Consider the following 15,062-nt stretch of genomic DNA (forward strand, 5'->3'; position numbering starts at 1 on the left):
AGATCCTTGGACCGGGAGGGATCGCGCGAGTCCGGGACACCCGTTAGAAAGACGCGGTGCTGCGTCGATGTAACTCCTTGCCGAAAGTTAAATCGTAGAGCAAGTGGTTAACGCGATCTCCAGGAAGGCTTAAGGATAACGCAACCTTACGCTTCCTTCGGATTCCGATCGCGCCGCGAGCACCGATCTTACTTTCGAAACCGATTCGCGCGAGTCATCCTCGCGGAAGCCATTATCGCCGCGATTCGCCCGTTTCCACTCCACTCGCCGTTTGTTCGCGCGGACGCGCCGATAGGTCGGACATGTCCGGTAGCCGTTATCGCGGCTATCGATCCGCGCGATTATCGCCGCTCGTTTGCAGCCGAGGCACGAATCGACTAGAGAAATCGATGCATCGAACAGGGCCATGGCCGACGTCCAGTGGCGTCGAATAATCGATCCGCGAGACAAATGGGATTGCAACGAACCAGCCGATGCTCTGGATAGCGACGATCCTTTGCAAACAACTTCCTTCGCTCATCACTGAATCTGGGATCGTTATCATCCTGTGCTTGGGCTAGGTACGCGGAAGTGTATTATCGATATTCCCGAAGAAATGGCGAGATATGGGGAATTAGCTGATTCGTAGTGAAAAACGCGAGACCGGGGAAAGATCTACGTGGATTAACGATGTATCGAAGGTGTTGCGGATCTAGACCAGAAGTTCCGAGTTAAGTGGAGGATTAGCAGAGTTCCTTGATTCGCATACACTCGTTATCAACTAATCACCACTTGGGTGAACCTTAGCGAGGATTAATATATCATCCTTAAGAGATAGGCATAAGGACCCAACTGAAAGACTTCGAAACTAACCCAAACCCCCGATATTATTCGCAACCAGTAGGAAAACACACAGCTAGCACTTACATGTCACACCAACCAATAGGTAGACATACAAAACTTGTAAAACCACCGAGACAGTAGTCACGATAGAGTTCCCGTAAAGTCCTGAAAATCCTACGAAGACGAGGCAAACATCAAGATCAACACGACGATCAACTCAGTGCAAAAGACAGTAACGTATCTGAACTCTTTAGTTCAACTCTAACCAGGTCTAGCTCTGTTAATCTAGAGTAGGCCGCATCCCGGCAACATTGTGGCAACCGCGTAAACGGGCCTTACGACCCCGCGAAGCTCCCACCGTGCGAGTTGCAGTGTTCGGGACGCAAGAGAAGGTGACGCGTTTGGGGGGTGACACTATCGAGCGCGGAGAGGAAGAAAGATGGTGGAAAAGCGAGGTCGAAACGGTGAGAGTGGATTGGTCGGAGGGAAGAGAGACGAGGATGTAGCTTCCGATCTCGAAGAAGCCAAAAGGGAGTGCTGTCTGCGAAGTTTAGGTTCGAGGCAAGTTTGCACGGTCCGCTCCACGGTCCGGGCGGATCCTTTTTGCAATTAAAAAACCGGATGGACTGGTTCCAGCCTCGGACATTCCGCAAATTCTGACCGCGAAATCGAGGAGTAGAGGGACGAACCGGGAGGAGTGGGTTCAAGGGATAAATAGCGGAGTTAGAGATCTCTGCCTGTCCCTCTCGCTCTGTTTCTTCTCCCTTTGTCCCTCTCTTTTTCTCTCTTTGGTCTCTTCTCTCCTCTCAGGCCCACTCCTCTCGTCGCTCCCACGTCTCGCGCCCCCGTCTCTCGTTTTGACTCGACGGGATAGAAAATGAAACTCGTTCTTCGACGCTCGCTATCTCGACCTACTAAACCCTCTGCTAGAACTCCGGACCGAGGCTCCACAGCCGATGGCCAAGCAGAGGAATCGCGTCGCGATTTTCCATCCTTTTTCTCCGCTCGCGAGGAACGAGACTGGGAAAGCCGATGATTCGAAAGCGAAATCGGACAAAGTCTAGTTAAACGTTCACCACCCAACACCACCGACCATTCGCCATCCAGTACACCGATTACTGCCTAGAGCTAATTGATCGTTAGCGGTATTCGGCGAAAGGGAAATGGATCCGGCAGGGCGGAAATTACAACGGGGTAAAATGGCGTCGGTGCTAGTACTCCGCTGTCGAATGGCTCGATAATCTCGCGACTTTTCGCGTCGACGAAGCTTGCACAGTTCTACAATCGCGAGGTAACGGCACCAATTCGAATCTTTCCGCGTTCGAATCCACTTTCTCGGTCAAGACTCTTCGATATCGAATAATCGCGAAACGTTGTACGGACTTTCTGCGGATTTTCCGCCACACTCCGACCTGGAAATTCGCTGGATTCGAGACTTATCGCGGCCTGGCGATCGTCATTCGCGTGACGTGGACGCAGTCAAAGAGCAGTGGTCGCGGAAGGCGAGCCACGTAGGTACTTAGTACGCGTTTGTTTCGCGGAGTCGCGAGGTGGGACAAACGGGTAAGCGGAGAGAAGGCGACGGCATTCTGAGTGGAAACGAGCCGTGCTTACCGATGCGAAAACCGACCAAGAAAGTCCAGAATAATGGCAGCGGGCATATATCTTTGAGTCGCGGCCGTTCCGCGCTGCGTCGCGCCGCGCCGCGCCGTACCACTCGGCCTGCTAAACAAATTACTCGGCCGACTTTATCGGCCAGCATCTGCGTTGCATAAGCCATTTTCGCGCGAACCAGTGTTCGCACGCGACTACCAGCTAGCTAGCTAGTCGGTGATCGCTACCACGCGATCTATCCTACGTCTGCGAACGCGGGGCACCTCTGCGAATTTCGCTGCGACGTCGCGACGCGTGCCGCGCGCGCGGAAAACGGAAGAATTCACCTGTTATCCCGAGGCGGAATCGAGCGGAGAGGAAAAACAGACTGGTTGCACACTCCGGCGAGTGGACTGGATGGAAAAACGACAGAGGGCAGCGAACGGAACGCGGGAGAAGGGAGAAAAGAGAGGGAAGAAAGAGAGAGAGAGAGAGAGGGAGTACTCGGTTAATTGGATCGGATATTTCAGCCCGGATGGGAATGTCGGCCCAGCCTGCTCCCTTTGTCTAGTCGCTTGCCTACGAAACGTTCGCATTCTTCGGCGATGCAACCAGCGCTGCGCTTCTGTCCGTCTCTATCCGCCGTTCTCCCCCGATTCCTCGGTTCCTCCTCCGTAATTGCGTTCGGTGCCACGCGTAACCCTAAAGCGGACAGTCGATCTCGAAAATGGCGGAACGACGCGTCTCAAGGAGACCCGGGTGTCCGTCCGGACGTACTCCGGATTTACTGCGACGGAGTAAAATCGCGTCCCAGATCGGACAGCTTTGCACCGGTAACCCAGTGCAGGGCAACGCACGCGAGTAAAGGTCGCGTGGCGATTATTCGCAGAGGAGAAAGGTGTGCCGTGTGTGGTCACGGGTGCGCGCGGATGACAAACTGCCTACGTAACGTGCACCCGACCACGTTCTGGCAAAGCCTCGAAGGTAACGCGACTTTGCCTTACCCCTTCCACCTCGGGCTTCCTTCCATGCCAACGCTCCGCACAGCGCAAACCCCTCTTCATCGATGCAAACCCCCTCGTGACAACCCTGACGAACCCTGACGGATCCGAGGATTCGTCACTCGACGCGTCTCCAACTGCCAAACCGTGTCTACGCGTATCACCCAATGGACCACGTCCTGGCAGAGCTAGGCGTGGGAGGAAACCCGACTGAGACCTAGCCCTTCCACTCGTGGCGAGTTCCAGGAAACGGAGAATTAGCCGAGGTTTATCGAACCGCGAAATAGAACGTCCACCTTCCGGACCACCCGCGGATCCCCGGTGATCCGTTTTTTCCGCGAAGCAGTGCAGGCACCTGGACGCCGTTCACCGAGCAAACGAAACGAAAGCCGTCGACCTGGCCGCGAACCGTGACCGGTCGAATCGCGCGACGCCGCGAATCCGCTTACGCTGGAGCGCAACGCAACGGGAGAGAGGAGGGAGAGGGAGAGAGAGTGAAACCGGCCTAGAGCACTTCTGCCGCGCGACCCGTGAACGAGAAACGCGGTCGTCGCGATAGAGAGCCGATTACGAAAGCGACGCGTTGCGAAACGCAGCGCGGACCTAGGCCTAGGTTGCCTAGGCCCCGGCGAGCGCGCGAGCGCCAGCTAGATAAGGATCTCCGGCCGGACCCCGCGCGCCGTCGATTACGAGCTGATCCGGATCGAGAGAGGTTAGAGGAAAGACACCGCGAGTACGATTCTCCGCGAGACTTTTTCGAAAATCGCACGAGACGGCACACGCCCGCGTACTCGGGCCCATTGTACTCGTTTCTCCTCTCGCGCACTACATGCGTGCTTCACGCATACGTAGCGCGGCGTGTTTGCCCGTTGTCGCGATTAATCACTGCCCACGTGCTTGCCCCCGGCGCGATCGACCACCTCCTCGACCTCTCATGAGCGGAACCCCGTTCGGGGTGTCCCTCTGCTTCTACCTCTTCCAATTACGCGTCGCGCGCAACACCCTTCCACCCTTGTATTTAGAGCTTCTTCTATTCCGTTATTCCGTTATTCCATTTGCGAGAATCGACGACGAGTCGAGGAGTTTCGCGGATCGTCGCGAGAGATCGGCAGAGAACCCGAAAGACGAAGGAACCGCGAGAAAGGAAGGTTTAACGAAGGGCTCGTGCCCTTCTCCCACTCCCTCTAGCCCTTGGCCAGGTAATAGTCCGGTAATCGCAATTACCCTTCTCGAAATTGCAATCTCCATCGACGGAGCCGTGGAGACCACCTGAGGTAACAGAAACCATTACAGGGCGAATCTGGTTCGCGAAGCTGGCTGGCTTCGTCGTGTATTCCCCGCTATCGACCGACCCGTGAAAATAAACTCGCTGTCCCCTTTAAAGCGGATTTCCCGTCGATTTTTCTTCTACTAGGCGTCGCGAGAGTAACCGAGGAAGGACGTGGACCAGGCCCGGGTCCTCGAGGGCGCGACGAGCCGCGTTTAACTACGATTAATCCGTAGTCCTTGTAATTAGACAAGGACAAAAGCGGGCCTTTCGTCGAACGGCTGGATGGGACACGTTAATTGGATCAAGGGGCGAGATCCTTGGACCGGGAGGGATCGCGCGAGTCCGGGACACCCGTTAGAGGACTTGTTGCGCGAATCAAAGAGAGAGAGGGAGAGGGAGAACAGCCCTCGAAAAGGGCCGCTAGCCTGGCGCGTATTGATCCAACAACCGGCCACGCTCGTCCGTGCATCCTTGCGCTACCGGTATTCCCGAACGCCGACGAGTCGACCATCGCGACGCCGTCGTCGACGAGCAACGACCCGAAAGGACCCGAAAGGACCCGAAAGGACCAGAAGACCACGACCACGTCGTTCCCGATCCTTTCCCTCGTTCGATCGTGTTCGATCCGTTCTCGGCTGACTAATCGCGCGAGAACAACTGTAGCCGGGTTAGACAATGGCGAAACACTTGTACGGATACTATCTCCGGAGCTCCGCTAGGGTGAACCGAAGCTCGAAGGAGCGTAGAAACGGGCGATGAAACTCGTGGACTCGTCCGAAATCGTTACGGGTCGTCGATGTGATCGCGCGAGCAATTTTCCACGAATAAACCGAGAAACCAGTACTCCCTCTATCGAGCTTCCTTTTGCAGCCAGCTTTGTACATCAACGGTTAATCTACAGTCGAATAAGGTTCGTCGCCGATGGGAAATGTTTTAAATCGCTTTTTGATCACCGAAACAGCGACATCCCAGAGTCCCGTAAGTTTCCGTAACACAACTCCGGAACGCCATCTACAACGCGCGGATTCGATCGCGCCACCCCGACATAAGACCCGGCGTCTGTCCCGGGATACGCGAGAGGTCCCAAACTTGGAGGAATCATCCGCAAGATCGCGTGCGAGGTCTCGCGAAGCAAGGTCGGTAACAGCCGGTTGTCACGCTCGACGTAGATCGATAGAGCAGGCGATAAGATCGCCTAATGGAAAAGCCTCCGTTGGAGAAATTCGTTGGGAGGAACGTCGGGAACGAGGGACGATAAACCGTTCTGGCGAGCAAACTCGGCCAAGTCGACTTCCGCGACACTTCCGTGGCACTTCCGCGTGGAGCTCGCGACGCGAGGCGTCTCCGGCTAGCCGATGATCTCCGACGCCGGTTTCGCGGCGATAAACAGGCATCGGAGCGGCGCGGAACCGCGGTCGTAAAGGCCAAAGCGGAAGATTAAGGGAATCCGCGCGAAGCGATCCCATGATCGACGTTCCACTTTCGACGGAGCTGTTTCTCAACTCTCCACCCACGTCCTCGCGGTGCCGAATTTTTGCAGCGGAGCTGGACGAGTCACGATCGTTCCCGCGAGCGAACGCGCGGCTCGCCGGCTAGATAGCCGAGAGACCCGAGCTTTCTAACTGCAGTTGCGACACGGTTCGAGCGGCGTTTTTGCGGCGCTGCTCATGAGAAACCCTCCGCTCGCCCGACGCCGCCTCCGCGTCCACCTCCTCGTTAACCGGCGCATTTTATGCCGCGCACAATGCGCCACTTTTCCTACGTTTAGCCGCCCACGTGCCGCCCGAGTCTCCGCGAAAATCCTCCTCCCAACGCCGCTGTCTTTCCCCCAATTTCCGCTTGTCGCTCCGGAGATGATCGATATCCATATCGCGTCGATCGGATCTCGCGGAAGACGCAGACCGAGCTATCTCGCGTCGCGGTCAGCTCGAGGCCGCTTTCAATAATGCACGCTTTTTTCAACATGTCACCGTCACACGTGTTTCCATCGATTTTCCGCTCGCGCCGATAGATCGCATTGTTTCCGAGCGAGCGATGAAATATCCAATGGAATTATCCGGGTTATCTACTGGCACCAATAACGCGACGTGGTACGTATTTATTCGACCATCGCCCACTGTCTGCGCGTGAATCGTTAGCGATCGTTGGTGATCGGTGACGATGAACGTGTTGGTCGAATCGGTAATCGGTCAGGCCAACCTGCGTATAATTCTGCATTTCGTAAACACAGAAAGTACCCGATGTATATTTATTAGACTGCCGGCCATTGTCGGCATGCCGGTCATTAGCGATCAACGAGACTCGTATGTACATATGTAATAAGTGTACGTCATTTTGTATCTACGAAAACGGTATCGTTGCGAATATAAAAGCTTCCTGGAAATTTCTAGACTGTTCCTAAACTTGCCGATTATACTAATCGCGATATCTTGTGCGAATGCGTGTGTTCTGATTTACGTGTCGCGCGTATCTTATGCCTCATGAGGTATATACACTCGTACGCTTACATTTACTAATATAGTGAAACATTTAACACGATTTGACGCAGTAAAAGCAGAAAATCCGATGATCATATTAGTAAAATTGAGAAACAGTTCAACGGTGTATGCGATATCTACGTTATATTTATCGGAGATATGGGTCGTGGTGGCGCTAGTGAGTTGAGAGAAAAATAGTTTTAAAACCATCATATTAAAACCATGTAAATATTGTACACATCGTTGAATTATTTTCTAATTTTACTCATATAACTTTAAAACTTCCTCCTTCGGGTAATTATTCGCTTAAAAGGCTCGATCTTTGTCCTAATAAGCTCGGTACCGTGAAAACGTGTAGCAATTAGGCGTCATAGACCCAACCGGTAGAAGACGACGCGAACTAACGGGGCCAGAGTGTTACCTCCGCTATTATACTACTTTTGGTATACAAAACCCGATCTTCGTTTCATTAGTCTGATTCATATTCGTATTTGGTCCTAAATCATCACGAGTCACACTCGTCAGAGTACTGCGAGGGGTTTGAGGGACGCTTGGTCCAAACTATTCGCTACTTCCGGTCTCCTCGCAGTCCCGAAGACGGGAAGAAGAAGATGGCGAGGGAGTTGAGACGACGAACGGAAGCGGAGGGAAGCGAAGAGAAGCGGAGAGAAGCGGAGCCGTCGAAGGAGAAGTCGCCGGTTGCCGAAATGGAAACCGAAACAGGCAACCTTTACCTTCACTTCGCTTTGCCGGCTGTTCCACTCGTTTCATTCACGAATTTCACTTTCACGGCCACGGCCATGGCCACGCGATTCGCGTCGCGACCGCTCCACGATCGCCCCCGCTTCTCGCCGCTTCGTTTCGCTCCGTCCCGAAGACCGGACCCGGCCCACCGGGAAAAAATAAACCGGCGTGGACCCAAACCGAAGGAACACGCACTCGGCCAGCCGTCTCGGCGACCCAATTAAGAGACCCGCGGCCCGACAGACCCACCTAGGGAAATTGTCAGCGGATTTCGGACATAATCGCGACATCTAAACGTAACAGGTACGCTCACCGGAACGGGACCATGGTAATTAGACGAAAGTGACATCTGTGTACGGAACGGTAACTACGGGAAGTGACAAAATGGTTGCACACCCGGTAGTTCTCGCTGTTTCTTCGGGCTAATGCGAACCTACGCGTATGTTACATACGTTCACTTACGCGTCCCCTAACTCCTGCTAAACTATGATTTAATTATGGAAAATTATACATCGAGGTGGTATTTAATTTCGATTAAGCGCCACGTATACATTCCTGACAAAATCCGATAAAAATTTCAGACATTTTTTAAATGTATAATCACGGTTGCGCGATGAGGGTATATAATCGTGAAATTTGTCAAAGAATTACTGATATAGAGGAACATTAACGAAATCGTACGTTTCGTTTTAAAAATTCTACTTATTCCATTAAAACAGGGCAACGAGATTTCCTTTCTTTGGGGAAATGGAAATGGAAAGCTTATCTCTATGAAAGTTTCTACGAAAATATTCTAAAAGTAGTAATTTCTACGACTATGCCTTTTCCCAGAATGTACCGCTTCGAAGTTACTAGAAAAACACTGAAAATCATAGAGCGTGCTATGATCGTGTCTCTAGGGAGACTTGGCCCGCACTTCCCGTGCTAACGCGCATGCGTACACAAGCGTGCTCGGTATTCCGCGAAGCTTCGTTACTCTTGCCCTAGCCTGCGAGATTCGTTACTCTGACAACCCTAATAATCCCTAAAAACACAAAGGAATCATTGATTATGGCGACTCGATCACAAACGACGCTGCTGTATCGCCTGCATCGTGGAGGTTTTTACGTGGGCCCGTAAGTAGTCGTTGCGCTTATCGCCGATTCCCCTCAGCGTATCCGAGACACTCGGAATATTCGTTTTCTGGACCCTTTTGAAAGGAAAGGAACCGGAGCAATAAGAGGGCCGGGAACGGTAACGAAAACACGAGGGACCGGTGATTAGCGTGGCGAAGTCGCTGGCTATCTGGGTCCGGAGATTAACGAGCGTCGAACCGAATTCGGCCGATTATCTGGCCGCATTCGAGGCGCGATAAGGCGTCTGGAAGGCGGCTGGAAGGCGGCCCGTGAACCGTGCGAGATGCCAGGCCAAGCCACCGATTACAACACGAAAAACAGCCGCATCCAGTTGGGCTCGGCCGCAGCGGGAGTCGCCTCTCCCCTCGCTCGCGGCCATGAAAATATTGCCAGAAGGACCGTAGACGGGCCGTGCACGTGAACCACCGGGACTACGTTTCGAATTCAAAAGGATGCACCGCGTGAGACGCGGCTCCGCTGCCTCGTAAATTACGCCCGAACGTTGCACTCGATCGACACTCCGCCGATCCTCCGCCTTTGCACGATTCCTTACCGAACGTCACACGCCTATGCGTTGACCCTACCACTCCCCGGTCTTTAGCCGCCCAGAGAAGTCCTATGGAGAGGTTATCGAGCCCACGCCACCTTTCGGATATTCTCGAAAAGTCGCGGTTCGCGCCAAGCTTCACGAATCATAAATCGTATTAACAGAGAGTATCGTTTCGTTTAATCGGTGGGTCACGTTCAGACTGTGTAGGAAACTAACCTCCTTCCATGCGTAATCTTGAACAGAGCGGTGGAGAAACGCATCGATACGCGCGCCTCCAGTCGCGAGTTATCGATGGTCACGTGTCCATGGACAGACATCGATCGCCGATGCCGTAATCCGGTAATAAACGAGCTTCGTGGTAAAAAAAAGAACGCGCGCCAAGGTATTCCCGAGACGGTCTTGAATCGTGATCGAGCTATGAAGCAATCCGTCACCGTTAAACGTGAACCACGGTTATTCTATCGGTGTCTAAAAACTCCGTTCTATATTTTCTACCTTCCGTTTTCGTTCTCCCCGCTGAGAAAAAAATTCCGTGCGTCCCCTCGACGGTTGAAAGACACGAACGCAGCGGATCACCCGACACTCGAAACGGCGCGTGACGTCTGAAGGTTTCGCCGAGTCCCTATCGATAGATCGCACGAATGGTAAAGGAGCGTCAACAGCGACATCTCGAAACGAAACTCGGTTTCTATTCGCACGAATGACAGCCGTTGTTAGATTTAAAATCGCCAGCGTCTTATACCTCGTGAAACGTAGACGTCGAGTCGCGATCGAAGATCGTTACGATACCGCGTGAAATAACAGAGGAAATAAAAAATGAAACGGAAATGACAGAGTAGAGACTACACTAGCGCCTCGCCAGGGCGATAGCGCGTCGCGACTAGCGCTGCTGCCGAGAAAGGGCTAAAACAAAGGAAGACACGAACGCGCTCGGTATCTCGGATCACGTGAGCGCGCGCAACTTCCAACGAAATTCGCTCGAGTAACTCGTTCGACTAGTTTCCACGTTCGTTGATAATGCCAAACCGACGATCGCCACGAATTTATTCTACCGTGGAAACTAACCACCATCTTCCTAATACAATCGGACGTTCCCGTCCACTCGCCACTCTCCTTTCCATTTTATAACCTCAAAAGTTTACAGCGATCGACGATACTCCGGGGTAATCTAGACAAATTTTAGCTACCCGTTACGCAGAATCTTAAAAATCGTTATCGTCGAACGAACGTGTACTTGAAAAAAGGAAAAAAAAAAAAAAGGGAATAAAGATGGAAAGGAAACAAGACACGCGAGCTAGGTTTCTCGGTAACCAGATAATCGTTATCGAAGTTAAACGCAACTATCTCTAGGCAAGCGATTAAACCAAACGAAAAAACATTGTTGCACGAGGATACCAGGTGTAAATTAAACCGAAGCGGGACGTAGGCGAGTGAAATACGCTGGCGACTTAACGAAAAGCAAGCGCGAGGAAATATATACAGGAAAGATAAACGCGACGAGTTGCTAAAACAGCGTTCGTTCGGGACACGCGGTAAATACGACTGGGAAAAATAAACTGACTCCCTCTACGATAAACCGAAACTTAAAATATTACCCAACGGAATTTCTATAAAGTTTCGTAAATTTCGTTACTTATTCGTAACGACTCGTAGCGTGATACACGTACGAGGAAATCCACGACGCGTATTTCGGAAGTGCAGACCGACGGCACGAAGAACGGGGAGAAAAAAAAATAAACACGGATCGAACGGCAAGGTTAGGCGGGCAACGCGTAACGCTTTCCCCGGCCGCTTAAGAAAACAGGTAAACGGAAGTTTCGTCTGGACGGTAAATGTTGCTTGTAACCAAGGCACGGAAGGACAATAGCGCGGTTAGCCGGAGAGGTTATACATTTTCTTCCTAAGAAACGCTCGAGTTTAGTAGCGTACCACAGAGAAGAACCGTTAGGATACTAAACTTTTATTGCGTCCCCTTTTTAGTCGAAGCTGAACGCGTCCGTCGAGAGACGTACACGAAAGCTATTCGTCGCGAAGAAAACTCGGAAACGCGTACACACGCGGTACACGCGCGATTTCGATACACGCGGTTACAGGTTTGTTCCATGCTCGCTGGTAAACGAGTCTCGAAAACAGCGTTACATTTTTACGACCGATCGTCGAAACACAACGAAAAACGAACACTCCCGTCGCTTACTCGGATAGCAACAACCGCGAGTCAAGAAACATAACCTCGCTTTTGGCGCGATAAGTTCGCGTAGGGTTAGGACCAGATACGGACCGACCGAATGAGAAAGAACGAAACGCGAAGAAGAAAAGGAAGAGCTGAAAGAGAGAGAAAAAAGGAGAGGGGAGAGAAAGAGAGAGGGAGAGAGAAAGGAAGAACGAGAGGGCGAGTTGGCAGCATCTACGAACCTATAAACACGCCGCGCACACAGATCGAACGCAGCCACGGTTGTCGCTCTCGTAACCGCGGTACAACGACCCCTGGTCTGCTGTCGAACGAGCCTTCACACTAATTGCGATACCCGAAGATCGAATCGAGATTCGTTTATCGACACGTTTCGTCCACGTCGAATTTGCCCGATCGAGAACACGAGATTTATCGCGTAAATCGATCCGTTTGCTAACGATACTTTCTCGCGTTCTTCGCCAGGGATACAAGTGGCTCCTCCCGACGATGCGAAACGAACTGCCGAGAGAAAAAAAACTGCTCGGAAGAAACACGTCGTCGCGAACGTAAACACTGCATACGCGACCGACCGAATGCTCTCTCTCGGTCATCGCTGTATACATACATACATATATATACGTATACGCATATAGATACGGAGATAGAAAGATATACAGATATGCGTATACGTACATCGAGATGCGTTGGCTTTACCACGAATAAACGTGTAATCGAGATAGAAAAGGCGCAAGGACGGTTAATAAAGGAAAGAAACGGGAGTAAAGATCGAAGATCGCATCGCGGAGCAAAAGGCACGCCATAGGTTTCTAGTTGCACGCTGTGTTTCTCTCGTTCCTTCCACTGCTACTCGTGCTGCTGCTCGTGCCTCTGTTCCTCGAGGCGTTCGTGGAACCACGACAGAGAAGCTATCTCGCTCACTCACCTGTCAGAACTCTCGGAGCTGTCGTATCGATCGGCGCACCGCTTCTTGCCGCAAGGGCCGACGAGGGTGTCCTCGGCCGTCCTAACCTGTCCCTTGAAAGGGCTGCCCTGATGCCTGCCGGCAACGAGGCCATTTGCAGTAACACCAGCGGCACCAGCAGCACCACCACCAGAAGCAGAAACAGCAGCAGCGGCAGCAGCACCACCACTACCACTACTACTACTACCACCATCACTACTACCATCACTAGCAATGCCGTCCGTCGTTTTTCGTGCGGCGTCCTCGTCTCTGCCGGCCTCGCTACTACTACTCTTATCACATCCGAGACGGTTGGCTTTTTCTAACGCGTGCTCGTGCTCGTCCTCGTCCTCGTCTTCGTCGTTGTCGCGATGTACGCGGCACTCGTTCATTTTGCTCGCACGTTCGTTCGGTGGATTCGCGTCGAGGAAAGCTGCGACGACCGCGGACCTCGACCGTCGACCGTCGCCGACCGAGCACCCGGCATTGTCACCGCGCGTCGCGTGACCGGTCATCGCGCCACCCTCGCCACCACTGCTGCTACTATTATTATTACTACTACCGTTACTGTTACTATTACTATTATCGCTATCGCTCTCTTCATTTTTCACTGTCTTTATTAAATCTATTCGAACACCGCCACGGCACTTTTTCGTCACACCTTTCTTCCCGTTCACTCTCTTCTCTTCTACCTCGTCCTCTTCCTCTTCTTCCTCGTCCTCGTCCTCGTCCTCCTCTTCTTCGTCCTCGTCATCGTCCTCGTCGTCTTCGTCGTAGTCGTCATAGTCGTCACTGGTCGGTGACGTAAACGGAGCAATGCACATCGTGTCAACACAACCACCACTACCACTCTCATTTTTACTAACACGCTCGTTACCGTCCACCTCCTCGTCCTCGTGCTCGCGACGATGATAATGATGGTGAAGATGATAGTTGTTGTTGCTATTGCCGTTGTTGTTATTACTATTAGCACTACTAGGATTCCGACGAGGGAGATAAGGATTGGTATGATAATTCCGACGGGCAAGACGATGTTGATGCCGATGATGAGGATGATGAGGATGATTTTCAGGCACCAAAGCGTCTTCGTGGATGCGTCTCGAGATATCCTGACCCGTGCTCAAGGACGTCATCGAACACGATGCGTCCTGACGTTTGTGTCGCTCCCTCGTTAAACGAGAATCACTGTCCCCTAGGTCGGTGGCCGCGTCTTCCGCGGACGGACCGTCTGCCATCTTGTAAACGATTGCACTACTGCCTGGCAGAGGCCCTATGGCACGAGCACGGGCCGCGCCACCGCTAGCTCGCTTCTACGGCCCGGCACGGCTCACTTAACCCCTCTTTTCTACACCGTACAAAACCACCGCCACCTCTCGCCGACGGCTACCCACTGACGACCCCCACTCCCGAGGCTGCCGACGCCTGCTCGCGAATTCGAACGACGATGCCCGAACCGTACCGAAAACTTCCGACCGAGCCCGAATACCCTTCCCCGCCAACCGTATGGCCGATGCTCGCGACATCTCACGGTCATTTCGACGTTCGCGTTTCAGCGGGAAAATTCAAAGAGATTCCATCGTGATCTTCTCTGCTCTAGGTGTGCTAAATGTGAAGAAAATTGGGCATACGGTGTATCGTGATGTACACGTGTATATATTTATATATATATATATATAAGACGCATTTGATGTTTATAATTTACTTTTGTTTATTCAGAAAAAGTCAATCTTTCTGTGAGACAATCCACGAATTTCTCCAATACTGTAATACTGTTAAACGAAACGCTTAACCATGAGCACCATCGGATTTGTTTGCGTCCTGGAATGTACTTCCAAAATGAAAGACACTTTGCTAACGTGAAATATACAGGCAGTAACGAGTGTCTATTATGCTAAGTATCGATAGGCTTCTGTACATGCGTTTTTACACCATGTACATACGTGGTATTCGAAATTCGTATGCTAAATTTTTGCTAACTTCTCTAAATACAAAATTTATCCACGTGCTCTCTACGAAGTTCCTATCCGAAAATACGAAGTTCCCCCTAGACTTTCATTTTTCTCAATTTTTACATATAGATTTGCAAGTAGTTGAAAATGTGCGCGATATTGGCAATATAAATTACAAACATAAGAAAAATATGAAACTTCGCTAGCTGAAAATATGTGCGACGTTGCGTGTAGAAGTTACAAATATAAGAAAAATATCAAATTAACGTTATCCTGTGAACGTGCGATCGTTTTATCGACTTTGTCATCGACCTAAATTTCCTTATGATTCCTGGAATGTGCATGTACAAAAGCACTAACTTTGAGCGTAATATCGATCACTTATTCGAAGCAATAGAAACTTAAGCTAT

General features: G+C 51.6%; 1 protein-coding gene across 1 annotated transcript in view; it reads right to left on the reverse strand.

Moving 5' to 3' along the window:
* Positions 1–14,078, reverse strand: part of jing (AE binding protein 2 jing) — a 99,123-nt gene extending 85,045 nt beyond the window's left edge. The window contains exon 1 of the mRNA XM_017900930.1: positions 12,686–14,078. Within this exon, the coding sequence (XP_017756419.1) occupies positions 12,686–13,938 (1,253 nt within the window). The 5' untranslated portion in view covers positions 13,939–14,078. The remainder of the gene's footprint in view (positions 1–12,685) is intronic.
* Positions 14,079–15,062: the final 984 nt, after the last annotated feature.

The sequence above is a fragment of the Eufriesea mexicana genome, unplaced genomic scaffold, assembly GCF_001483705.2.
Source record: "Eufriesea mexicana isolate 0111107269 unplaced genomic scaffold, ASM148370v2 scaffold1358, whole genome shotgun sequence".
Lineage (NCBI taxonomy): Eukaryota > Metazoa > Arthropoda > Insecta > Hymenoptera > Apidae > Eufriesea > Eufriesea mexicana.